Below are 27,188 nucleotides of genomic sequence, written 5' to 3'. Positions count from 1 at the left end.
GTGTTATCTGACAGCTGCCCCAGAGGGAGGATAGGGCTGGGCGGTCACTTCTTCCCACTGCCCTAGTTCCCTCTTCTGTTTCTTTTCATTTATATATTTTAAAATTTTATTTATTTATTTATATTTTTGGCTGCGTTGGGTCTTTGTTGGGGTGCGCCGGCTTCACATTGAGATGACTTCTCTTGTTTCGGAGCACGAGCTCTAGGCTCGCGGGCTCAGTTGTTGTGGCACGTGGGCTCAGTAGTTGTGGCTCGTGGACTCTAGAGCGCAGGCTCAGTAGTTGTGGCGTACGGGCTTAGTTGCTCCGCGGCATGTGGGATCCTTCCGGACCAGGGCTTGAACCGAAGTTCCCCGCACTGGCAGGCGGACTCCCAACCACTGCGCCACGAGGGAAGTCCTTTTTGTTTTTTTTGAATAGAGGTTATTAAGACTGGTGGAATTTGGGAGAATGTTACAGAGTCCCTGTGCTCTTAAACCAGATTGGATTTTAATTAAGACCAGGGAAGTTCGGGAGCCCTATAGCACTCTACTTGAGTAAACCTTTTCCTACTGCCAAGCCTTTACAAATGTCTTTCCCTTTAGATCTGCCATTCGGAAGTACTTTTTCAGTTTGGGATACTGCTTTTTCCCTTGGGAATCTTCCTGCAGTAGGGGCTCACTGCTCTTCATTTAGTTTTTGTGCAGATGGCATGTGTATGATGGCAGGCCTAATTCTCCATAAGAGTTCTGAGTTCCCACCTTCACTGTTCACTGGTCTTGATTCCGCCACATACTGTTCTGTGACCTTGGACAAGTTGTTTATCATCCCTGCCTCATTTTCCATGTCTGGTTTTGGGATGGTAGTGTCTTCTCTACAGGATTGTTTTTGAGGACAAATAGGATAATGTTTGCCAAACTCCTAGCTCTGCATCATGGCGGGGGTGGGGGGGGGGTTAAGAAGTGCTTAATAAGTGATGGTCATTGTGTAATCAATATAGAAGTTCCTCCAGGCACCAACTTCCCCTTACCAAAAACAGTAACCATTTAGATTTGTTGGAGACTGAAATCAGCCAAATTTGGCAGATGGCAGATAGTTTTTAAAATCCAGGCAATGAGGTAATCTTTTGAGGAAAATAAACATAATATGCTTGTAAAAATTATGAATTGTTTTTTTTTCCTGGGTTTCCTGGATGGAGAGTTGAGTATATATAGGTGGCTTGTAATTTTGAAAATTTCCTTGTTTTTAAAAAAAACCCACAATTTAGATTTCTCTAATTCTAAGATACTAAAGGTTTGCTAAAAATAGGAAAGTGGAACTGATAATTCATGGTGGATTTTTCACTGTACAGTTTGCTCAGATGCATGGCTTAAAAAAAAAAAGAGTTACATTACGAAATGAATGAGAACCCAGAAAAGTTAATCATTTTGCTTTACCCGGTGCATTGCTGGTATAAAGCTAAGACGTTCTGGATACAAATGTGTGGGGCTTTTTCAGCTGATGCAGGGATAAGTGAATCCTTTGTTTCTCAAATTTTGAAACTGTAGGAGAGGAAAACTTTTCTCTTTTTCCCCTCCAAGTTCTTTGGCTGATCTAATAATTAAATTGACATAAGACAGATTAATTGGAGGAAAACAAATTTCATATGTACAAGGATAAAAATATGTGATTCAAAGAAGTGACCAAAGCAGGCAGCTTTCATACCTTTTAGACAAAGAAACAAATACATTTGTGAAGAATTGACGAAACAAAGGGGTTTGGGTTTAGGGTGACTGATGAGTGAAGAAGTAACGAGGTTTGTGCAGGCTTCTCAGCGCTGAATTCCCTATCTCTGGTGATAAGAATGCCTTCTAACCCTCCTGGTGCAAGGGAGGGTACCTTCCTACGGAAGATTTATCTCTTGTTTTCACGGGGACAAAGGGGGGTCAGAATGTCCTTACACTGGCTGTTTTCTCAAGTAACTTTAATTCAAAATAATCATTGTGTCAAAGTGACATATCTTGGGGTGGCATATTCTGCTTCCCTTCAAAACTTTTAAGTTTTAATGTTTTCTGACAATGCTGGGTTTTTTTGTTTTTGTTTTTGTTTTGTTTTGTTTTCCCCTCTAACCATAATTTAGGAATGCTGAACCAGGGCTGTGAATGTACTTAAAGCACACTCTGTTCTTAACATACTGGGTCAGTGCTTTTCATTCATTCTAGCTTGCTTAATAGCTACAATATTTGACTCTACTTAGGTTGTGTTTTTTTTTTTTTTTTTTGACAGTTTTATTGAGCAGTTTGTTAAGGACTTTAAAAATTAATAAATACAAATGGTTACTTTTATAAACATTGAAATTCTTGCATCTGGGATAATATTTGGTTATGTAATCTTGCGCATGCCCAATAGTGGTGCCTAAGTTATCAATGCTGAAAAATTCTCATAAAGGCCTTTTGGTCTTATATGCAAATGCTCAGGAGAAACTAAAATCATTTCAGTCAATTGCCTGGCACTTTTGGTGTGTACAGAATGTTAAAACATGAAGTAAACTGGGCTCTGAATTTGAAGGTTGGGTTTCTTGGCTTGCATACTCAAAAGCACCCAGTAAAGACCATACAACCAACAGGTGTGGATCCAGCTGTCCCTCCCCACTTCCCCAAAGGTGGTAAAACTGTAACTAGGTGCTTGCCAAATTTGTCTCCAAATTGTGGATGAATAAATTCTTCTCTCAGGAGAGGCAATTACCGCTTGACTAAGATGTATATGTAGTGTGGGGTGAGGCTTTGAGCGAATTGATGTAATGATTTCATCATCACCAGCTGATGATGAGGCTTTGCTAGTCTGAACAAAGCTTTGGTGGGAAGAACTTGCTACTCAATGGAGAATTTGTTATTAGGGCGTATGTGGCACAATCACCTTACTGCTGGGAAAAGTTATTTGAGTTTTCTGTTTGTTACAACTCTGCTTTGAGATTTTTACACTCACTGTGTTGCCTCTACTGTGAGATTTATGCACTTTGCCCACCAGCTTTGTCTTCTTGCCTTGTCTTAGTTTTTGTAACAAAATTCAAACTTCTTTTGAGGGTCAACATTGTTGATAAAGTTATAATGTATGTCTTGAAATATTTTATGTAGTTTTATTTAGGTACTTCCATAGATAACTCTTAAGAATTTTGTTACAACTTATTTTCTGTGCATCTATGAACATTTCTTTAGAGCAAGGTTTAAAATTATTTTTATTCTGATGTGGCTACAGACAGGAAATTCCCAGTAGCAAGGAAATTGATACTTTCTACTTTTCATTCTGTGGCATTTAAAAATAAGTTTATTGTTCAGTTGCCTTCACTCTGATGTGATTAGGATGTACTTCACTTAACCAGAATGTTTTTAAAAACTGATTATCCAAGAGAATCAATTCTAGAGTGTGGTCAGGTTCTGTCAAATAGTGGTATGATGGTTTAGTGGTTAAAGAGCATGAACTTGGAGTCAATCAAATGAGGATTTTTTTTTTTAAACTTGAGGCGTAGCATACAATAAAATGTGTAAAGTGCATTAATATTAAGCGTGCAGCTCATGAATGTGTGTCCACCACCAGATCAAGAAGAAAATGTTTTCAGTACCCCAGAAGGTCCCTGTGCCCCTTTCCAGTCAGTCTCCAGCCCCTAAAGGGAACCGTTATTCTGACTTGTTATATCATCTTAGATGTGCTGCATATCGTCATAGATTGGTTTTTCCTGTTCTTGAACTTCATGTAAGTGGCATTTCCAGAATCAGAGTGTGTAGTCTTTTGTGAAGCAGACCTGGATTTGAGTTCCATTTTTGCCACTTACTGTGTGACGGTGGCTACTGTGTGATAAATTACTCTAAGCCTCAGTTTCCTCATTAGTGAAATAGGGGAGATAATCTAGCTCAGATTTGCTAAGAAAATTAATTTGATCCTGCACCTAAAATACCTAGCACTGTGCCTGACATACACACTGTGCCTTTGCCCCCCTTTTATTTCTTTAAAAAGATGGTAACTAAAGCAACTGTATCTTCTGTGTTTTAATATGCTATTTCACTATAAAAGTTGTGTAGGTCTTTTATTGAAAGTTAGAAGCCAAATCTTTGTTGAGTCAACACTTTTTTGATGTAGCATCAGCTTAAATAAGACATATTATTTGTTGATAGTTGATCCCCTGTTTTTTTTTTGTTTTTTTTGTTTTTTTCCCTGTTATTTTTAATTGACATTTCCTCTGTAAGTCATAAAATGACAGTCATTGAAATGTTCCATTTAGAGCTGATTGGTCACCTGTGTGATGTGAGCTAAGGTGCAGTGATGACAGCTAGTTTACACATGTTTATGAAACCCATGAAAGAGTTTAATTTAGATAAGAGGCATCAGTAAGTACCCAGGATGCCCAGAACAATGTTTTACTACTTTATGTTTTGTAAAATAATTATTTCAGAAGTGAAAACACAGGGTCAGTTGTTAATTACATGCTTCATACAACCCATTTAAAATGTTTTCAGTTTTTACAGTCTTCCTCTATAAGTGGTATTGTATATTCAGTGGTCTCATGTCTCCAGTGTATGTGGGTTTTGTTTTCTTTTTTTTAATACTTTTTATTTTTGGAACCATTTTTTAAATGTAACTTGATGGTACTATGGCATTCTTTCTAAGAGACTTTTTTCTTATGTTTATTTAGGGAAAAAAGTCAAGATAAAGTAAAAGAAAATAAAGTTAATTCCATCTCTTAATACTGTAATTACTGTTAACTGGGTTGAGATCCTTCTAGGTGCTTTTGTCTACATCTGTATACTTCTAGAATGAGACTAGGAAAAACATGTTGCCAACGCTTTAGGCAAATGTAAAGCAGATTGTATGGGCCTTCCTAGAGATACCTGGCTGAGAGGACAGAAGACTTTGAAGGTCTGGGTTCAGATCCATCCCCACATCCCTACTTGTGGCTGTACCATGGAGTCCCCAGGGGCTCCATCAGAGGGACTCCTGTCCTCCAGATTACAGTAGCCAAGGGGGAAAACCTGTCCTTGGACAACTCCGCCCACCCCTCCACCCCACAAGACCTCAAGAAGATATATAACAAAAGGGCCAATTTGTTCATTTAGCCAGCATGCGTTGATTGAGTGCTTAGTGGAAGCGTTGCACTGTGCTTGGCCCCTTGTGTATTCCTAGATGGGTCAGGCACAGTTCTTGCTGTCAAGGAGTTAGCAATCTGGTGGGAACTCTAACCAGGAACTGATGAAAGAGCGGTCTGGTAGAGGTGCAAGAAAAGTGCAGTGTTGGGGGCAGCCAGGAAAGGCTCCTGAGGAAGTTGTGTTTGGGCTTAGCCCTGATGGATGAATAAATAACTTTTAGGGGCAGAGAAAGGAGGGCAGAGGCAGTTGGGGATTGCAGGCTTGTAGCGATGTGTCAGGGGAACAGCAGGTGATCCTGTGGGTTTGGAGGGCATGGTGCTTAGGGAGGGGTAATAGGACACAGTGCAGCCTTGATGACCATGTGAAGAAGTGACACTTGATAGTTACGGAGGTGATGGGGAGCCATGGAAAGTTCTTGTGGAGAGGATGTGGTGACATATCATGGTCAGGCCTGTGTTTAGGAGGATGACTTGAGCCAGAGAGGTGGACGTGAGGTGAGTGTGATCATGGCTCCAGGTCATTTTACGGCCTCCTAACGGGGCTCTCTGCTTCCTATTTGCCCCACAGCAGTCTATTCTCAGAAAGAAGCTGGGGGGATATTTAAAAACTGAAATTGCTTTACCTACTTCTCTACTCAGAATCCTCCACTGGCCCCTAGTCTCCCTCATGGTAAAGCCAAAGTTCTCTGTCACCTGTCAGGCCCTTGGCTCAGTTCACTGCCTCTCCTACCTCGCCCCCAGCTCAAGTCTCTGCAGCCACGCTGGCCTTTGAGCTATCCAGTCTCTGGCCTTTACACTGGCTGTTCCCTCTTCCTGGAATTGTCTCGCCCCCTTCCATCCACCTTCCCTCTGAGAAGAGAGGCTTTCTCTGACTGTCCCCATCCTTATCCCCTGTACTGTGCTTTATATTTCTTCTAAGCCCTTAGCAACCTTATGATAATGGACCATATAACTTCATTCTTTGTGGTCTGTTTGAAACATTGCTTAGTTTAAGTAGGTGCTTGATATTTGTTGAATTAGGTCACTTCATCAGTCTTGCTGGGGGAAAACTGAGGGCCCAAACCAGGTCAAGGACGGTACAGGATTAAAATGGAATCTTAAAAAAGAAAAAAAAAACAATGGTTCTGAAGAACCTAGGGGCAGTACAGGAATAAAGACGCAGACGTAGAGAATGGACTTGAGGACAGGGGGAGGGGGAAGGGTAAGCTGGGACGAAGTGAGAGAGTGGCATGGACATATATACACTACCAAATGTAAGATAGATAGCTAGTGGGAAGCAGCTGCATAGCACAAGGAGACCAGCTTGGTGCTTTGTGACCACCTAGAGGGGTGGGATAGGGAGGGTGGGAGGGAGACGCAAGAGGGAGGAGATTGGGGATATATGTATATGTATAGCTGATTCACTTTGTTATACATCAGAAACTAACACCATTGTAAAGCAATTATACTCCAATAAAGATGTTAAAAAAAATAAAGAGGATGTGGTACATAAAAAAAATAAAGTGTATGTGTGCCTGTGTGTGTGATTTATTTGAAAGGGAGTGAGAGAGAAAAAGATAGTGGATGGGATGAGATTTGGAAACCAATTCAGGGAGGTGTGAAGGAAGTGAGCTACAGATAGGGGTACGTTGGGACATTTCTTAACCTCGGGACCCGGAGGCTGTAGTGTTGTGGAAGGAGGGTCCAGAGGACTGGAGTGTGGGGTGAAGGAAGACCCACCATAGGCTTGAACCCAGAACCGTGGAGAGTGCCCATTTTGGGGGATGGGGCCAGGAGCAAAGGCTGCCAAGATGCAAGAGAACCAGTAGAGAATTGGGGTTAGGGGATGGATGGTCTTGAACTTGGGGTGGGGGTAGGGATGGTGGCCAGCAGTGTTAGGTGCTCTGGGAAGTTAGGAGAGGCAGAGGACTGTGAAGATTCTAGAGGGGTGAAGGGGATTGGGAAGGTCAAGGCACAACAAAGGGGCGTGACAAGACATGGAACCTTTTCAAGAAGTTGTTGGAGAGGGAAAGAGCAGCCTGTGCCTGGAGCTACTGGAGAGGAAGAGCTTTGAGGTGGATGATGAAGTGGAGATCGCCGTTGATTCAGGACCCCAGGGGAGCAGCAGCAAGGGCTGTCCCAGGGGACAGTAATCTTGTGGGGGCTGGGGATTGACTTACTGAAAAGGGAAACTGGTCCATGTGGAGAACTTGAAGTAGATTTTGGTCCCTGAGCTGACATTAAATATCTTTGTAACAATGGCAACCCACTTAGCTTGTTCCCTCCTTATCCCCACCCCCTGCATAATAGGCAAAAACCTGCACAGACAAGCTCATATGTTGATTGTTTGAATCCACTGCAGTCATGAATATGGACCATATTTACGGTCCATGGACCATTAACTTGCTAAGGCTTATAATTTGTGCTTTAGAATTCTGTTGTTGTTTATTTTCTTTGAAAAGCACTTAACATCCAAGTGCTTCTTGAAGTGCTTCTTGTTTTTTGAGTCCTGATCAGGGAGTAACACAGTTGTTTAAAAAAAACAAAAACCAACTTCAAGTCTGGGTCTAGATTGTTCAGTGAAAAGCCTGGTGATGTTTTCAGAATCAAATCTATTTGTCTTAACAGTGAAAGGGTCAAAGTGGGTTTGTTACAAATACCATCCTCTATAAATATTTAACCTTTGGGACTAATGACATGTATTTTACATTTATTATTTTATGGCTAAATTTGATGCTTGTTTATAAGGAACTTATGTAGCTTTTATTCTTTAAGTAAATGAGATGCAACCCTTTTATTTTTCTTCTCCCTTCACCACAAAAGGAATTATTTCCTTCAGATGAACTTAAAATATCTCTCATGAATAATCCTATTTTTAACTGACTATTTCTGTCTTTGAATTTTTTTTCCTCAAGGTTCTGATGGATCCTCTTTAGAAAAAAAAGCCTCCTTATCATGGAAATTTTTAATCAAGTGCAGATAACAGAGAGTGATATAATGAAGCCTCAGGTAGCCATCTCTGGTTTCAGCATGATGGCCTCTCTTTTTTTTGGTCCCTGCCCCACACGTGACTAAGATGCTATGTGAGCACCACCCAGAGTGGGAGGACAAGCTCATGCTGGACCTCCAGGTGTGTGTGTGGGAGTCATCAGTGTAGAGGTGGCAGAAGTTCTGGGAGTGATTGGACCCCCCGAGGGAGGAAGGAGTGGGCACAGTGTGCAAATGACACTGAGAGACACAGAGATTGCTGTGGTCCCCGATGTTTCCAAGGAGGTGATAATCTATGATATATGAAGGTGACATTCACAGAGACACTTAAAATTAGGTGATTTAAGAAAACAAATTTAGGGTTACCAGGGGTTAAGGGGGAGGAGGGATAAATTGGGAGATTGGGATTGACATATACACACTACTATATATAAAATAGATAACAAATAAGGACCTACCGTATTGCACAGGGAACTCTACTCAATACTCTGTAATGGCCGATATGGGAAAAGAATCTAAAAAAAGAGCGGATATATGTATATGTATAACTGATTCTCTTTGCTGTACACCTGAAACGTAACACAACATTGTAAATCAACTCTACTCCGATAAAAATTTTTAAAAGTAAATAAAATTAGGTGTTTTAAACTGCTTGGTAAAAGAGGCCCAATTTCTAAGCTGCTCAGCAGTGTGCTCATATATTGAGCAAACAACATGTTCTCTTTTATTTTGACAACATAAATTTTTCTTGGCAGGTGGCCAGAGAAAGCGATGTTACTATTTCATCCCTTCCTTAAATATGTAGACGTAGAACAGTTTCCCCTTTAATAGAACATTTGGACAAAAAGCCAAAATGTCACTGTTTTGAGGATGTATATTTTAAATCCATGTGATTAATTTTGATATTTAAAAAAAATCTAAGAACAGTCCTCAAGCACCCATCTGTAACTTGGTGAAATTGAACAACATTTGAGAAAGGGAGAAGAGGAAGGAAAGCAATCTGGGAGATGGAGGCTGGGAGAGAGGGGAGCCACTCTGCTTGTTTGGTACCCCATCCTGAAGTTGCCACCCCAGGGTCACTTGTCACTAGAGAGGTTGTCTTCTGGGAGGAGGATGGCCTCTGACTCTGGAGAAGAGGTGGTCTCCCAGGGGCACGTATTTTCATCGGATACTCTGTGTGTGAAGAGCAGAGCCTGGTGGTCAGCAGTTGGGGTGCTTTCACCTCACAGTTACAGCCTGTGGGTTGGGGAGCCTCTTGGTCCTGCCTCCCTCCAGGGTGAGGAGAGTGGATCTCAGCTCACCGGGAACTGTTCAGGCTGGGAAGCATTGCTGGGGGTAGGGGGCGTCTGGGTAACTAGCTCTTGGCAGTCCTTTTGAGGGGCTTCAGTTTGGGGAGTCCCAGGTGCTAGGAGGAGAGGATTAGATACAGTGCACTAGGGGAACCGAGGGTGTCCTTATGGAGAAGGCAGTGGGATTTGAACCTGTACCTTTAAGCGTGGGGGCAGGATTGAGAAGCAAGAGAATGGATGTCTCAGGCTGGGAGAGCCAGCATGAGCGATGGTGTGAGTGAGGACAGCAGTTGTTCTTAAGGGCTCCTGGGCCCCAGGAGGGGGTTTTGAGGGTGGCATACTTAGATCTAGGATGGGGTCTTTGTGAGAGCACTTAATGAGGACAGGGTGCCAAGCGCTCTTCCATCCCGGCTGTGCCATCCATGCAGCTCTCTCTGCCTGTCTTCAAGTTTGGCAGCAGCTGAGATGGACTTGCAGGCCGGGAGCTGCCCATTTGGGTTCCCAGTTCCTGCCCCCTCCCTCCACTCTCCATCTTGGGAACCTCAGACAAGTTTCTGGAAGCAGTTCACTTATCTGTAAAATGAGGAAACCTCAGTAACCACTGTGTGTGTATTCCCTTGGGCCTTTGGCACGATTCCTGGCACATGGACAAATGTTACCGAGTCCAAGCTTGGACAGCTCGCTGCATGACGGGCCAGTAAATCGAGAGATGAATTGTTGGGGCGAGGAGTAGGGGCTATATTCGGAAAGCCAGCAGACTGAGAAGATGGTGGACTGGCGTCCAAAAGAACCATCTTTCCTGGGTTAGGATTCAGGCTGCTTTTATACTAGAAGGGGAGGGGGTGTGGCTGGTAGTTGCAGACGTCTTGGTGTCAGAATCCTTTGTTCTTGCAGCTGTCCATGTAGGTGTCTAAAGGTCATGATGCTCCTGTAAACCTCCAACAAGACAAACGTTATTCTCTGTTCTGCAGCTTTTTGTATGAATGGGAAAGTGTTATACCTTTAAAGGTCAGAGCCTTGAGAATGGACTGTCCTGTATATTGCAGGCTATAGGCAACATTCTTAGCTTGTAGCAAAAGCAATAGAACACAAAGGTTAAAGTAAAAGAAATAGATTCAATATGGAGTCAGATTTCTTCTTCCCTATTACAAAAGCAACTGGTGAATGGGTAGAGGCTGGTGTGCAGTTGTTAATTTTTCTTGCTGTAAGGAGTGTCCCTGGTACCTCCACCCCATTTCTTCATTTCATTTCTTTTTTCCCCCTCTCTCAAGATGTCAGACCTGTTGATTCCTTTTATTTGAATACAGCATTATTTACATCTCTGCACATGCCAATTCTGTACAACTCTGTGATCCTCATGCATGTTTTTGAAAGAGTGAGTCAGGCAGTTATCTCAAAGCTGCTTCTCTAAGAGACTTCAAGTGGCTAAGCAGGGAGTCCTGGCGCCCGAGGCATGGCACTTTATGCTCCTTGGTGTCCCCTTGTGTCCCCTTTGTTGTACCCTTTGTTGTACCCAAGGGCAAATGCTCTTTAAGGAAATTTGTCACTGGAAACCTTCATCCAAATAGCCAAGAAATTGAGACTTCCCAAGGCAATTTATTAAATTATTTAAGAAAAACACAATGAATGTCACTGGTATTAATGCAATCCCAACTTGCAGCATGTTCAAACAATGTTTATTTTGGGAGATATATTTTTATTTTGGAAATAAATGTAAACAAACGTGAACTTTTATTTTGCAAGAGTTGATGGAGGTGCTCTCAAACCCTACATTTCGTGGGGACAAGGATTATGAAATTTAATAGAATTGGGAAGGGCATTGGTGATTTGAAAGAGTTTGTAGAGTACCTTTCGGAAGTGACATAGGTGAATCTATGTCGGGGAAAATGACAGATTGAATTTGGCTTCCCAAGTGCTTAACATTAAAGTGATTGTTTTAAAATCTAAAAAAATTTACTTCTCTTTATGGTCATTTACTATAGGCCATGGAATTAAGTGGCGAGGAATGATGTGATTTTGAAAGTCAATCCTGAGCGCCTGCAGCGGCGCGGGTGGTCACGGGCGGTCACGGGCGCGCAGGGGCTCGGTCGTGGGCTGCCAGGCCATGCCGCGCGGAGTTTGCGGCCGGCTCGCCTCAGCGCTGCGGGAGACACGCGCACAGCCGCCCGCGGTCGCCCAAAGGTGTGTGCACGCGTCGGTGTCGCGGCCGTCCCCAGAGCGAGCGGACGCGGGAACCCCGCGCCTTCGACCCAGCGCTGCTGGAGTTCCTGGTGTGCCCGCTCTCCAAGAAGCTGCTCCGATATGAAGCATCGACAAATGAATTGATTAACGAAGAGTTGGGAATAGCCTATCCAATTATTGATGGGATTCCTAATATGATACCACAGGCAGCTAGGATGACACATCAAAATAAGAAGCAAGAAGAAACGGAGCAGCATTAGATCATACTTAAAAACGACAACACACAACTGAATTTTCTAAATACCATCCACCTTTTAAAAAGTCAGAGTGGCGGGTAATAAGTGGAGGGGAAGAATGTTTCTGTCTCTTCCTACGTTGACTGTCCTTATTCCGTTGGTCTCGTTAGCAGGGCTGTTATACTCGGCCTCCGTGGAAGAAAACTTCCCACAGGGCTGCACTAGCACAACCAGCCTGTGCTTTTACAGTCTGCTCTTGCCGATTACCATACCCGTTTATGTGTTCTTCCACCTTTGGACTTGGATGGGTATTAAACTCTTCAGGCATAATTAATACAACCAGAGCCAAGATGGTATATCCTAATGATCGGCTTGAGTGTCTGTCTCTGAAAACTCAACTACATGGAAATACTGGACACCCACTTAATGTGCAAGAAAGATGCTTTGCCTAGCTTCTGTCAGAGGTTTAGGACTGGGGAGGCTTAAGCTGCAGAGGCTTCTTTATTGTACTTTGGTTCTGCCCTTGTTTTTTGAAAGTTCTTATTTATACCTGGGGTATCAGGAGAAACATTTCAACAAAGTGTCTTGTTGGAAATTAACAGCCCCAGCCATCATCTGATGACTTTATTTCTTATCCCATTCATAATTAAAAGTTACTAATTTGAAATCTTAAACAAACAAAAAGTCAATTCTAAAACTTTGAGGAGAGTCAACTTTTGATTTTGTTAAATTAGTCTTTTTTTAAAAATAGATTTATTTATTTATTTTTGGCTGCATTGGGTCTTCATTGCTGTGCACAGACTTTCTCTAGTTGTGGCGAGCTGGGGCTACTCTTTGTTGCCGTGCGCAGGCTTCTCGTTGCAGTGGCTTCTCTTGTTGCAGCGCACGGGCTTCGTTTCTCCATGGTACGTGGGATCTTCCCAGACCAGGGCTTGAACCCATGTCCCCTGCATTGGCAGGTGGATTCTTAACCACTGCGCCACCAGGGAAGTCCCGTTAAATTAGTCTTTGAGTATTTCATGCATTTTACTGTGTAAAATGACAATAATCTCTTTTCCAGTACCTATGTGAAAATAGTCTTTCTTAATTGGTTTCACCAGCTTTTCTCTATGTGTGACTGTAGACAGAAGTAGCCCACATAGCAAGCCCCAAGTTACCTCCTCCCCGCCCCATCTCTGTCCACCAAGATTGCCAAGCCATGGCTGATGGCCTGCTTGTTTCCAGAAGCACTTATACAAGGTCAGTTTGATAACTTAGTTTATGTAATATAGTTTATATTATATAATGATAACTTGGTTTCTAGTCCAGTACTGTAATTTATGCTTGAGCACTTTTATTAAGTTTTAATTGCCTTCTTCCTCCTCTCCTCCCATCCCTTGGGCCTTAGTTTGTTTACAGATTTGTTTAATCATATGAGACTGTTTCCTGGGATTTTTTTAGGTGATGTCCTGCATTGAGATGACACCCAGTGATGCTGTCCTGATGGGTGAGGGTGAGGCATGGAGGGGAAAGCGCAGGAATTGGAAAAGGCTTATGACAGTTGTGAAGAGGAGTGGCCTGGCCTGACACATAGACAGCCAGGGGCCAGGGAGTGTCTCTGGGGGGCCCGGAAATGTAGTGCCTGTGTGTGTAATCATTCAACAATGATTTGTGTGGAGCAAAAGATGAAAAAGGTCAAAGAATAGAAATTTTCCTTTATTTAGTCCTCGTTCCTTTACTGCCTCTCCCCGTTTATGTCCTTCTTGTCCTCAAATGTATTGACTGTCAATATGTTGTCAGGGTGGCAGACACTAGAGAGACTGAAATGAAATTGAAATGGCCCAGCCCCTGCTCTTGATGGCCACGTGCCCTGTGGGGTGTGTAAGACTTGTTACCGAAGAGGTGTGGTAAGTCAGATAAATGTGTGTGAAGTGTTAAAGACAGCAAAAAGGAAGTAATAAAAACCACTGTCTGGGGGCGGGGCGGGTTCAGGGTGGTGCTGCTGCAGTCGGCCTTGCTGGCCTTGTTTTTTATGTTGATGGCTCAGAATTGAAGCTCCGACTATGAGAATGCGACTTTGTCACTGATGATGGTTCTCACTGCGGGACTCCTCCCTACACTGACCCTGGGCAAGCCTCTGTGCCTCTCTGCATCTTGGTTTCCTCTTCCGTACGTACGGGAGGTGGTTGGAGTAGATGAGCTATAAGGCCCTGGAAAAGAAATTCTTGTAGCTTCTTTTTGGTAATGAACTCGGGACATGGTCTGTGTGTGGAATACGTGTGCATGTTCCAGAGAAAACAAGTAAAAGGGTGAGAGAAAACATTTTGTGGCCAACACTTGCTCTTCCATCACCTTTTCTGACACGGCCAGTGTCCCTTCCTCTCAGAACCTGGAGAGCTGGGCTGCTGGCCCACTCGGATCTAACCTCTAGCAGGTGGGAGGACCATCCTGGGATCCCTTCAGCCTCAGGCTGTGGTGCCCCGGGGAAGGGAGGGGGAGAGGAGAGGCAGGGCTTTTTCTGAGTAAAAGCTCTTGCCAAAAGGGTTTGCCCAACAGGTTTGTTAGATTGGGCTGGTTGAAGCTGCTGCCATCTCTCATTCCTCAGTGTGGATTAACACCTACCACAGAGCTGCAGGGACTCCACCCGGAGCAGGGGCGGGGCCCGCCTTACCAGACCAGGACCTCTGGGCACCTTAAGACTACCCACTGGTTCCCTTCTGGAGATTCTGTCTACATTATTCCTTTCTCATGCTGCTTAAAAACAAAACGCAACTGCCTGGCTTTCTTTGAAACTGCCTACATCTTCTGGGTATCCACAGATGCAATGATTTCACTTACTAAGTAATTTTTTTTTAAGTGCAACTTTATTTGAGGATTCTTGAAATCTTCTTTGAGCAACGAGGTTGTGTGGTAGAAATAGTTTAGACTTGGGGTCAGGGTCCAGGGTCCAAGTGCTGGCTCCACACAGATTAGCTTTGTGACCTCAGAGTAATTGCTTCACATTTTTGAGTTTGTAAAGATTAAATGAGGGCTTCCCTGGTGGCGCAGTGGTTAAGAATCCGCCTGCCAATGCAGGGGACACGGGTTCGAGCCTTGGTTTGGGAAGATCCCACATGCCGCGGAGCAACTAAGCCCGTGCGCCACAACTACTGAGCCTGCGCTCTAGAGCTTGCAAGGCCACAACTACTGAGCCCTCGTGCCACAACTACTGAAGGCTGCCGCGCCTAGAGCCCGTGCTCCGCAACAAGAGAAGCCACTGCAATGAGAAGCCCGTGCATTGCAACAAAGAGTAGCCCCCCCCCCCCGCCACAACTAGAGAAAGCCCACGCGCAGCAACGAAGACCCAGTGCGGCCAGAAATAAATTAAAAAAAGATTAAATGAGGTGAGAATATCCCGGTGTGGAAAATGGGCAAAGGGCATGAGGAGTGGGAAGTCAGGAAGGAAGCACATGAATGACGATGGGTCAGTTAAAACAAGCAGAGGTCCTTTTTTTGCGAAGATTAAAAAGAAAGACAGTGTCCACAGTCAACGTGGAGAGTGCTGTGCTCTTGGGTGTGTACAGTGAAAGGATAAATCAGTCTGGCTTTTGTTTTTGGTGGGGGATGGGTGGGACGGGGAATAATTTGATTATATTCTAAATGACTTTAAAAATGTATGTTCTCTTTGTAATTTTTCCAAAGGAAATAATAAGACAATGGACAAAGATGCACATATGAGGCTGTTCATCAGTTTTTCTTTTTCGATTATAGGGAAAATCAGAAACAACTCGTGCTTTTTTTTTTTTTTTTTTTTTTTTTAAGTATTAGGCTGCGCGGGTCTTAGTTGCGGCACGTGAGCTCTTAGTTGCAGCGCATGAACTCTTAGTTGTGGCATGCGAACTGTTAGTTGCGGCATGCGGAATCTAGTTCCCCAACCAGGGATCCACCCAGGCCTGCTGCATTGGGAGTGCGGAGTCTTACCCACTGGACCACCAGGGAAGTCCCCGACTCGTGGGTTAGTGATTAGTAAGCCAGGCCAAATGCCTGTACTCTGTCAGAGGTGCATTAGAGATCTGATGATAGAAGATGAACCCCTCAGATCATGCTGTCTTCCGCTTGTGAACCTAATCTGCTTTACAGAAGTTAAATCTCTGAACACAATAGCCAACTGTATTTGTAATCAACATGGACATCCAATTTGGAAGTTCTTCATTTTTCCCTATTTCATATTCTTGTGTGATTTAGTCAGTTTTCTGTTTGTTTGTTTTTTTTTTAATAGAGGGGCTGTGAAAGAAAACACATTCCTACAATCCCTCTGGCAGCAGCATTTGTTACGTTAGATGTAGGCATGGTGCACTCCCATCCCGTGGAGAGCCCTTGGGCTCAACAGCGCTCATCTGTTCTCTCCAGTGGCCTCAGCATCCACCTGCCCACAAACTGGCTGTGTTGGTCTCTGCATACAGACACCGTGTATGCCCCCCCCCCCACCTCTTGCCTGCCCTGCTTCTCCTCACATCTCTGAAATCTACCCTGTTTCAGGCCCCACTCAGGTCCCTGCCTCGTCCTCTGCTGTTGACAAATGGACTGTCTAGTATTTATTGCTTGTCTATCAATTCACTGTACAGGACCCATGTTTTATACACGTTTCCCCTAACTCCGGACTTGAGTAACGGTGTTCATGGTTGGAATATGACTTTAGGTTGGTGATATAGAGATCTCTAACTTGTATCAGTTTTTAACTATTGCCTGTCAGCTCCAAATTCACCCTTTGTTGGCCTGATCTGTGAAAATGGATCAGAGCCTTCAAATATTTTTCCTCTGCCTTCTCTAAGTTGAGGGCTCTGAAGAGGATGTTGCAGAAGAAAGAGATTTTCCTTCCTGGTTCCCAGAGTCTAGAACCAGGCTTCCTGTAGAGCCTGCTGTTTTTCCTGCGGGTCTGCAGGCCACAGCTCTCTCCAGCATGTGGCTGCTGTGTCCTCTCTCCGGCTCTGGCAGCCGTGGTAGAAGGGGGAGCCTGGGCCCAGCCCAGGTCGCTGCTTCTCTTCAGCCCCGACATGTATACACACTGGGAGCCCCGTGATCCTGGCCGTCTAGTGAGCTGGCCATCTGATCTTTGTCCTGAGCAGTGGCCCTGAGCTGTTCCTGTCCGAGCCATGCACTGACGTGCTAAGCTACTGCAGAGGGAGGCCTCTCCAGTTCCTGTTCCAGCGGCAGCCGGACTCCCTGTGTGTGCACGACTCCTTCCGCACCCTCGTTCTCTCTGCACACCGTCCCAGCAGTCTGCAAGGTTTGTTTCCTGAAACCCTCCTGATGGGGACTCTTGCGTGTTCCAGGCTTTGTGCCTGCATCCCAGAGGGTTGTTCCTGCTCTCCTGGTGACCGGACCATCTCTGGCCTGGGCACCCAGGAACTGCCACCTATACCTACTTCAACAAGCTCTGAACTTTTCTTCCACGCTTGTCCTTTTTTGGGTACTTTTCATCTGGTGCAGGGCATTAGAGTTCTATTCCATCTTTATAGTTACTCAATTATTATATTTTTAAACTTCCCCTGCTTGAATTACTGTGTGGTTTCTGCCTCCTGATGGGACCCAGACTGAAATACATTCCATGTAACCCAACTAAGCAAACGGAAGGATGAATCAAAGAGAAATCTTCTAGGGATATCTCTGAGGGCTTGTTGAGAGCCTGCCAGACTATACTGGTTTGTACATAGGTCCTGGAGCTTGGAGGGGAAACACTTACCAAACCATAGCCATGTACAGGCTCTTAACAAGGGCTTCCAGAACACGTGAAGCTCCCCAAGAAGTGACTGCCTGCATTGCAGCATTTCTTTTCTAAAACGGTTTCCCACCTAGGTAAATAGATGCCCCCAAGCTTCCAGTCTGTGCCGGGGCCTGCCTTCCTTTACGCATGTTCACCCTGCTAGCATGGCCTTGGTGGGGGTAACACTTGCTGGAGGTCCTCCCCTCACCAGGAAGGAATGTGGAGGCTTCTCTCTGTGGGGATGGGATGAAGGAGAGTTGGCTTGGGTGTGCTGCCAGAGAAGGGATGGAGCCCTCACCTAGAAGCACTGCTGAATCCCACGCTCCTGCATTCCCACACTGGAGGGCCTGGACTGCCTGTGGGAAATGAGGGGCTGGGCTGGGCTTTTCACCACAGTTTACCTCTTCAAATCTTGCCCGCACCCGCCCAGGTGAGACAGATTTCTTTAAATACATATGTGTCGTTGACTAGCACACATATAAGTGATTTTTCCTGTGTCATCTCTTTGGAGAAAGGGCACGTATATTTAATTAATCTAATTTCTACTGAACATCTGTATTCAGTGAACTTGACCAGATGACCCAAATACCTTTCTATTCAGCAAATGCTGAATGACTCTCAGATGCCATGTGCTGGGGTAATGGTGGTGCAGGGTGAAGACCTTGATCACAGAGGATGCCCTAACTCCTGGGAGGTGGGCTCTTCAAGAGTGACACTTGACCTAATTTAGGAGTAGAAGCTCTTCAGGAAGGCACGGCAGACAGAGGGCACTCCTCAGGTGGCAGAGTGAAGCTGGGATTTTTCTGGAAGAGAAATGTGTTTGCTGTGGTTGGAGGTTCAAGTGTATATGGTGTGGAGATGGAGGATGTTGGCAGGAGCTGGCGTGCAAGGAAGCACAGATCATCATAAAGGGACCAGAAGGGCATGTGAGTGAGAAGATTGGAGGAATGAGGCTGGTATTTAGGCTGGGGCATAACCTTGGGCAGGAGAACTCGCAGAAGAGGGGAAGAAGCCATGAAGCCCTAAGCTCCAGGAATGGAGAAGAGAGGAGTTTTAGAAGACAACACAGTTACAGTTAGGCTGTGAGGGAGCCGTGCCATGTTGGTGGTGGTGACCAAACCAGGGAACAGCATGAGAAGGGAATGTATGTACAGGGGCTGAAGACTGAGTAGCTGGGGAACAGGGCATGTTTGGGAGCTGTGGGAAGTAAGGCATTGGGCTCCTGCAGTAGCCAGTGGCAGAGCCTGAATGGGATACAGGACAGGCGAGGAGGAGGGGCAAGTGATGTTACAGAGGTGGGAACACAGATGTGCTGGATGTGGAAAGCAGGGGGGAGAAGCAATTCAAGGTCCTGCTGGGGAGTGCACATGGGAAGTTGATCCATCGCCGATGGGGGACCCAGGAAGAGAAACTCCACGCGGCATTTACTATCTGGAGTTAGCTGGGTCAACTTGTGATACTTCTTCTGGAGGTAATGTTTAAGACGATGGATAGATGGGTTTCTAGAGAGAGAATATTTGTGAAAGAGGCAATGAATGACAAAACTTGAGAAGTATGCTTAGTGTTTGGAGGAGGAATCAGAACCCGTGAAGGAAAACTATTGAAGGCCCAATGCACAGTAGACAACACCCTGGTGTGGTAGGTTATATCATCCCCATTTTACAAATGAGGAAACTGGGGCTCAGAGAAGTCAAGCAACTTGCATAAGGTCACACAGCTAGTAGTAGGTAGCATAACCAGAATTTAATTCTGGGCTCTCTGACTTCAGGTACCAGACTAACTATGGCTCTGGAACATTTCCATCCTCAAAACATCTACGAGGCTTGTTTTATAATGACATAATCTTATACGATGAAGATCTAAAATTTTTACCAGTTTTACTAAAGGCAGGGGCAGGATGGCCTCTGGGAGGGTTAATTCCCTGTCATTGTGTTTTGTTTTGTTTTGTTTTGTTTTTTTAATATTTATTTATTTATTTATTTATGGCTGTGTTGGGTCTTCGTTTCTGTGCGAGGGCTTTCTCTAGTTGTGGCAAGCGGGGGCCACTCTTCATCGCGGTGCGTGGGCCTCTCACTATCGTGGCCTCTCTTGTTGCAGAGCACAGGCTCCAGATGCGCAGGCTCAGTAATTGTGGCTCACGGGCCTAGTTGCTCCGCACCATGTGGGATCTTCCCAGACCAGGGCTCGAACCCGTGTCCCCTGCATTGGCAGGCGGATTCTCAACCACTGCGCCACCAGGGAAGCCCCCTGTCATTGTTTACTACATTTTCCTCTTTCTCCTTTTCTGAAAATTCTATGCATGTTTATTTAAAGAATGAACTTAGTGATTGATTTTATTTTAAATGATAAATACCATTTGAGAAAATCAGCCACATTGGGTTTTGGGGGAACTATAATCAATGGGGACCAAAACATGTCCTATAGACACTTTGATGTACAATGTCACCTGTGGGGGCATGTAGGTAAATAGATTCATCATATGTACTTTTCCCTTTAAATTTTGAACATGAAGGGTACTGCTAATGACTATGAAACAAATTCCTTGAATTTAGCTGACAGTTGTTCTAGGACTTAACAGACCAGAAAGCAGTCAGACACATGTTCTCGCTTCATGCCAGCTTCTAGGTGAGATTGTGGGGGGAATCCTGGGGCTCCCCGGCACCAGCCCAGGCAAGAACCGAGGCCAGGCTTCTTGCTCCCATTAAGGAACGAGCTCTAGGTATGGCCCAGCTCTTCTGGTCCCACTGAGCTGCTGCACTCACACCCTTATCACCACCCCACTGTCTGCCCTGAGTGCTGGGAGGTGGCCCCCAGAACCACTTAGCTGCAAGCTGTCCCTGTCTCTTTATCTGAGCAGAATCTGGAAAAGTCTGGCAAGGACCAGGCAACAGATGTTAGAAGCCTGGGAAGTAAGGATTTAGCCACTCTCACCAGGCTTCTGGAGGGAGGATGGGGGAGGTTGGACAGGCAGAATGACGTACATGTCCCCTGCCCCCGTGGTACGGCAGCGGGCTTGGGCTCTTTATCTCCTGGAGGATTTGTGGGTCCCGTTTGCGCAGGAGAGTGAGCAGGAAGCAGGACGCCCCTGGACGCGGAGGCCGCCTGCTCAGACTCCTGTGACCGAATCAGGAACTTGGATTTCTCGCCTCCAAGCCTCAGCCTGACTAGATGGGGTGGCTGGTCATTTCATTTCCTGATTACAGGAAGGTCCTGCCTTTCTTTTATCTTTCAGTTTGGTACTGGGGGTGCGGGCAGCAAAGGCAGTCCTGGGCACAGGTTTTGGACTGGGTCCGGGTGTGGTTGCTCTTCTGTCCCTGACCAGCTACTCGTGGCTGTCTGCCTAACAAGCCGGAGCCCCTTGGGGTGCAGGAGTCAGGCTCTGACTCAGAGCTTTGTGAGAATGGCCTCATTCAAATGTCTTCTGGCCAGCGCTTCGCTTTCAGAACTGGAGGGAACCTTTTAGGACCATCCTCTTCAGTGGTTCCCAGTCTAGTGTCCAGGAATGAAACATTGGGATTGTTTAGACTGCATATTGGGAAGCGAAATGACTACAGAATAGTCATTCAGTAAATGTTACTTATGACCCTGCCCTACCTCTCATATCTGACTTTGACTGATGGTAGTTTTGAGGGTTCAGATGTATAAATATAAAGCTTTAAAAATTTTAAATAAAACAATTTTTAAAATAATCTTTTAAGAAGATTAACCATCGAAAATCAGACCATCATCCTTTTAGTTCCTTACGTCCTAAGCCTGTGCTGCACTGTTCACTTGTATCATGGTTTAAAACTCAGACGCTAGAGTTTCAGGAGGAGCCGCTTAGGTTTGAATCCTGGCTCTGCCATCTGCCTGCTGTGTGACCTTGGACAAGTTAAATCTCCTCTCTGAGTATCTGCCTCATAGCATCACTGGTGCCTGGCACATAGACAGTGGTACCTAAGTATTTATTAAAATAAAACATAAGTGTTCATATTTTACTATTATTTTGAGGAGGCCTCTCTAATAGGTGGCTTCAGGCAGAGAGCACGGGCCCACGGAAAGGTGTGCAGTGATCTAGGGATGGATGTTGTGACAGAGCCTGTGCTGAACACCGCAGGGTCCAGTACAGGGCTGGAGTGTCTGGGACCGGGGGACCATGGCCCAGGCTAGTGATGTGGGGTCTAGAAATGGGGACCTGGCATTAGGATTTGTGTGTGACGTGCCCCAGCCCCCGTCCCAGGCAGTCTAGATGTGAGTGGTAGAGGCTGCTGAAGGGGGAAGATGGTGTGGCAGCATTAAAGAATATGAAAATAACTTATAATCCTACCACCCTGATTAACCCGGTTTTGTTTTTGTGTGGTATCTTATCTGGATTTTCACATAGTTTAAGCATGGCATCTGTACTATTTTATAATCCATTTTCAGCTAACACAAATTTTTGTGTGTGTGTCTCTACCTTTCTAAATATTTTAATTGCAAATTAAAGAAGGAAGTTGTTAAACAAAATCAACTGAAGTGTTTTAGAAATTTTAAGACTGTTCAGTCTCTGTTGGGGAGAGTCAACTCCCAAGTACAAAGTGAAAGCTAAGGTTGTTCTTTGTCTGCATATGGGATTTTCTATTTCTGTTACTCACAGTAAAAATTCTGTGTTTCACAGTGAGGGTTGTATAACATCTTCCCTAGCTTCAGGGTAGGTTTTCTTACTCAAAATTCTTTTTGAGCAATGTAACTTCCTGCTCAAAAAAGGACACGGAATTGGTTTTATGTCTGTAATGGGAATATTTAGTCAAATATTCAGAGAGCTTTTTCCCACAGATATTTTTATGGAGGTCACTGCTTTATCCTCCTTTCCATGAACTTTGGTTTATTGTAGGAGTCTAGTTCTCATGCGAGGGACTGTGCCTCGGTCACAAATGAAAGTTGACATTTACACTCGATGGAAATGTATAATTGAGAATCTGGGTGGTTTTCCCACCCTTCCTTCTCAGGTTGGTTTGGAAGAAATGCTCTTTAGAAATAGTGGTAAGAGTTAGCCCAAGCTGCACGTTTGGGAATTTAGAAAAGGAAGGCTGGCCCCTTGTCAGAAGTGGGGCTGGGAGCTTCTAGGCTCCAATTTCCCTTTCTTTGGAAAGTCTTTGTAACAACCAAATGTACCATGACCCAGTGCCTTGGGTCTTTTCAGCCTTGAGCCAGCCCTTGAAACTTCACTGTTGACCTGGACCGGATTACAAGAATGTGGCCATGCCTGGTAGAAAAAGGAGGAGATCCAAAAAGCCCTGGATTAGGAGCCAGAAGACTGTGTCATCTTGGCCTTACCTCTTAACTCTGTGGTGACATTTAGGCAGCCCAGTTGTAACCCTCTTGGAGCCTCTGTTTTTCTCCCTGGTGAAGTGGTATCCTCTCAGCTTCCCTGAGGGGGCACAGATGAGAAATGGACAGGAAATGTTCTGGAATCCTTTGAAAGTGGAATCCTTGAATCAAGGACTCGAATCCTTGAAACAAGGGGAGGATGGTGTCCCTTTGAGAGCCACAAAGCCCTGTCTTGGCCGAGAATATGGGAGGTCCTGGCTGGGTCTTGATGGCAGAAATAAAAGCCTGAATTGCTGTGATGAAGCTGGAAACCTTGGCCAGGGTCAGCAAGCTTAATGCACTCTTCAAAGTATTCCTGAAAGAAGGATTGGTGCTTTTCGTGATACGAAACTTCACGTCATCATTTCAGATGGTTCTGGCTGGATTGCTGGTATCCATAGGTCTGGATGCATAGCTGGCTCATTTATCTGGAATTATATTATTCACCCTGAATCTTTTCCTAGGAACATTAACTTATAGGTTCACGACCTGCTATGTAAAAGTACTGTGCTTCTCTTTTTTTTCTCCCTTAAGCTCTGCTGTTTTACTGTAGAAATTTCAGGAATAGTCTACTGATATCCATACTCCTTTTCTGAGTTGAAAGTTTCTGCCAAGTAGTTAGCTGTTCATAGCGCGTGCTGTTTTCCCTTCCAGACCTTCTTGCTCATTGTAGTCTTTCTCTGTTCACCCTCATCCTTTTCCTTGTCCTCTTTTCAGCCTGTTCACATGAAGGGCAAGACCAGTGATACTGGGTCAAGTGCTACTTCAGCTTTAGGAAAGTTATCCTAATTCAGAGAGAATGGTTTGTTTTTGGAAAGTGTTTTGTCTCGAATCTGGAGGCCAAAAAAAAACCAACTTAAAACTATCCATGATTTATTTGCTAATAAGATGACTAATTCTTTAATTGTATCAGATACCCACACAAATACATTCCAAGTGTCCACTTGAGCTCTCCTGTCCTGGCAAGTTAGGCCCATAACAAAGAGGTTTAGGGTGCCGAAGATGTACTGGCCTTCAGTTTGCATAAAAGGTGTGCTCAGAGGCTCACTTGAAAGGAGCTGACCTAAGGAGGGCATGGACCATAGACTTATGAATTATTCAGGTTGTGTGTGACTCGGGGCCCTTTAAAACTATAATTAAGGAGTAGGGAATATCTTGTGGGGTTTCCTTTTTTTTCTTACCGCCTTCTTTGGAGGAAGTTTAAGAAGGCCCTTTCTTGGTACCTCAGTAGTGGGATTCTTGAGGAGTGGAGGGTGGGTAGTGGTTGAGAAGTGAGGGGAGAATGGAGTGGTGACGGGAGACTGCTTACCTGGGTGAGCTGAGAGCACCCACGTAACTTTATCGTCTGCCACGTTGTCTAGCTGTGTAGAGGCTTTGGGGAGTGGAAGGTATGGTGGAGGGACTGGTTTTGTAAAAACATCTTTTGCTTATATGCCCTTAACCAAAACTGTGTTTGGCAGTGATAAATACAAGCAACTAGATTTGGATCTACTGGACAGATTTTAAGAGATGCAGAACAGTTTGTGAATTCCCATTGATCTAATCTGGGCTGTTCAACATAGTGATAACTTCACAGCATTCTCAGCGTGACAAATACTTCTGCCTTGAGAGTATTTGTTAGAACCCAGTGAATTTTTAAACCTTATAGTAACAAATAAATAAATAAACACTACCCTTGATTAAAATACATAATTAAGTTACAAGGATGTAATGGACAGCACAGGGAATATAGTCAATATTTTATCATAACTTTGTATGGAGTATAATCTATAAAAGTAGCAAATCACTATGTTGTATACCTGAAACTAATATAATGTTGTAAGTCAACTATGCTTCAATTTTAAAAAAACAAATAAACAAGATCCCATGCTCCTCCAGTGATACCAAACTGTTTCCTTTACACCATCCTTTTTGAACTTTCACATTTTGTATTGAAATTTTAGAAGAATCAATGTTTATTAACTGCAGCCCCCCCCAATAAAAAAACCCACTTTGTTATAGAGGTCAGAGAAGAGTGGCTACCATTTGACATGGTGGTCTTAGAACCCCCATCACCTTGGCTAGGATTCCAGCTCTGCCCTTAACACAGTTACTTCTTTAAATCTGTTTCCTCAGGTATAAAATGGGAATAAAAGTAACAATACCTACTTCAGAGGCTCCCTGTATCAAGATAATGCACCGTGCCTGAGAAGCAATACTTCTTTGGGATTCTTTTCTGAGGATGAATTCTCAACTGTAGAATTAACCTGATAAGAAAATTCTTTTTTTTTTTTTTTTAATTTATTTTTGGCTGCATTGGGTCTTCGTTGCTGTGCACAGGTTTTTCTCTAGTTGTGGTGAGCGGGGGCTACTCTTCGTTGCAGTGCGTGGGCTTCTCTTTGCGGTGGCTTCTCTTGCTGCGGAGCACGGGCTCTAGGCGCCTGGGCTTCAGTAGTTGCAGCACGCGGGCTTCAGTAGTTACAGCATGTGGGCTCAGTAGTTGCGGCACGCGCGCCCTAGAGCTCGCGGGCTTCAGTACTTGTGGCACATGGGCTCAGTAGTTGTGGCGCACGGGCGTAGTTGCTCCGCAGCATGTGGGATCTTCCCGGACCAGGGCTCAAACCCGTGTCCCCTGCATTGGCAGGCGGATTCTTAACAACTGTGCCACCAGAGAGGTCCCAACCTGATAAGAAAATTCTTTACCGAGTATTGCCATTCCACTTTTTGGGGTTGTCTTTTTTTTTTTCCTGCCTTTATTTTATTTTATTTATTTATTTTTTTTAAAAAAATTATTTATTTATGGCTGTGTTGGGTCTTCATTTCTGCGTGAGGGCTTTCTCCAGTTGTGGCAAGTGGGGGCCACTCCTCATCGCGGTGCGCAGGCCCCTCACTGTCGTGGCCTCTCTTGTTGCGGAGCACAGGCTCCAGATGCGCAGGCTCAGTAGTTGTGGCTCACGGACCTAGTTGCTCCGCGGCATGTGGGATCCTCCCAGACCAGGGCTCGAACCCGTGCCCCCTGCATTAGCAGGCAGACTCTCAACCACTGCGCCACCAGGGAAGCCCCTGGGGTTGTCTTTTAATGTCAAGCTTATCTAACTGGTTGTTCTTGGGCCATCTGTCTCACCAGTGTTAGAACTCTGCAGTTACAACCCCAGCAAACCATCTCATTACTCTTTCTTTGTTCTGTTGCCCACAGCCTGAAATCTATTCTTGGCCTTTGATATTTCACTAAAATGTCATTTTCATTTCTCTTTTTCTTCTTGCTATAAACAGCAGGGATCTTAAGAATACAGTTTGAGTTTTGACAAATGTATACACCCATGAAACCCCATCCAGATCAAGACATACGCAGTATATTTCTATACCCAAGAAGGCCCCTCCTGACTCTCTCCATTCAAAACCCCTACCCCTATCACTCTCAGATTTCTAGGGCCTAGATTAATTTTGCCTTCTTGAACCTAACGTAAATGGAGTTTGAGGTCTGTCTCTCCCTCACTACACTGTTGTTGCTCGTAGCAGTAGTTTTCCTCTTTATTGCTAAGGGTTGTTCCAGTGTATGAATATAGCACAGTTTCATAACCCATTCTTCTGTTGATGACATTTTGGTTGGTCTCAGTTGTGGGCGATTTGGATGAAGCTGGTGTGAAGCTGGTTTCATCTCTCTGAACACTCAGTGTGGTTAGTGTCTCCTCCACCTCCTAACCCTGCAGCCCTGGGCAAGTGTCTTAATCTTTCTGCCTTGGTTTCCTCATCTGTAAAATGGAAGGTCAGGAAACAATTCAAGGTTGTGGCCACCATTTAAAAAAAAATAGAGTAAAATAGGGGATCAGAGTGAATGACATGGAACTGCACATGTTGCAACTCACATAAATACAGTTTTGTGTGTGTGCAGGTATGTACATAATAACAAATATAAACTGTATTTGTTTTTATGAATTGTGAGCACATCCGTGTGCAGCACACTGATTTGTATATGTCCTTGTGTAAGCAAGGAAGTTGAAGCACCTGTGAATTATCTAGTTAATTCGTATCTTTGCCCTCCGGTGTCCAAAACAGCCACAGCGTTAAGGGTCATTTATACACAGCTCGCTATAGGCCAGCCACTGTTTTAAAAGCTTACATATAAAGGCATATAGCTCTCACAACCGTCCTATGAAGTGGGTTATTATCCCCATTTTATAGATGGAGAAGCTGAGACATTGGTTATACAACTTGCCCAAGGTCACAGAGCTTGAAATAGGATGATAGGGCCATGATTTGAACCCAGGCAGTGCAAGTGTAGAATCTGTGCTCTAAACCGCTATTCCGGGGGACATAAAAGAGGCAAGTGACATGTGAGCAAATGCAATTAATAATAATCTAATCAATACAATGCTCCTCTCTTTTATTTCAG

The 27,188-nt window shown here is 44.5% G+C and overlaps 2 protein-coding genes and 1 long non-coding RNA gene across 4 annotated transcripts in view; 2 read left to right on the top strand and 1 right to left on the bottom strand.

Moving 5' to 3' along the window:
• The window catches only part of LOC309612544, a 513,150-nt gene that overhangs the window by 178,113 nt on the left and 307,849 nt on the right, over nucleotides 1-27,188 (bottom strand). The window lies entirely within an intron of this gene.
• The window catches only part of B3GNT2 (UDP-GlcNAc:betaGal beta-1,3-N-acetylglucosaminyltransferase 2), a 31,413-nt gene that overhangs the window by 1,714 nt on the left and 2,511 nt on the right, over nucleotides 1-27,188 (top strand). The window contains exon 2 of one of the 2 annotated variants that reach the window (XM_082358281.1): nucleotides 12,867-13,005. The exons of the other annotated variant lie outside the window; for it this stretch is intronic. The gene's annotated coding sequence lies outside the window, so the exon portion shown is untranslated. The remainder of the gene's footprint in view (nucleotides 1-12,866; nucleotides 13,006-27,188) is intronic. 2 annotated transcript variants of the gene reach the window in all.
• Nucleotides 11,776-12,860, top strand: LOC309612478 (phosphatidylinositol N-acetylglucosaminyltransferase subunit Y). The gene has a single exon (XM_082358376.1). It carries the CDS (start codon nucleotides 11,885-11,887, stop codon nucleotides 12,098-12,100), a length of 216 nt encoding a protein of 71 aa, XP_082214502.1. The 5' UTR covers nucleotides 11,776-11,884; the 3' UTR covers nucleotides 12,101-12,860.

The sequence above is a fragment of the Balaenoptera borealis genome, assembly GCF_965194805.1.
Source record: "Balaenoptera borealis genome assembly, chromosome: 15".
Taxonomy (NCBI): domain Eukaryota; kingdom Metazoa; phylum Chordata; class Mammalia; order Artiodactyla; family Balaenopteridae; genus Balaenoptera; species Balaenoptera borealis.
Note: the sequence above shows the minus strand (reverse complement) of the source record. Positions and strands in the feature narration are given on the sequence as shown.

Coding starts and splice junctions, on each gene's coding strand:
- LOC309612478 (XM_082358376.1), top strand. CDS start 11,885: ATGTTTCTGTCTCTTCCTACGTTGACTGTCCTTATTCCGTTGGTCTCG.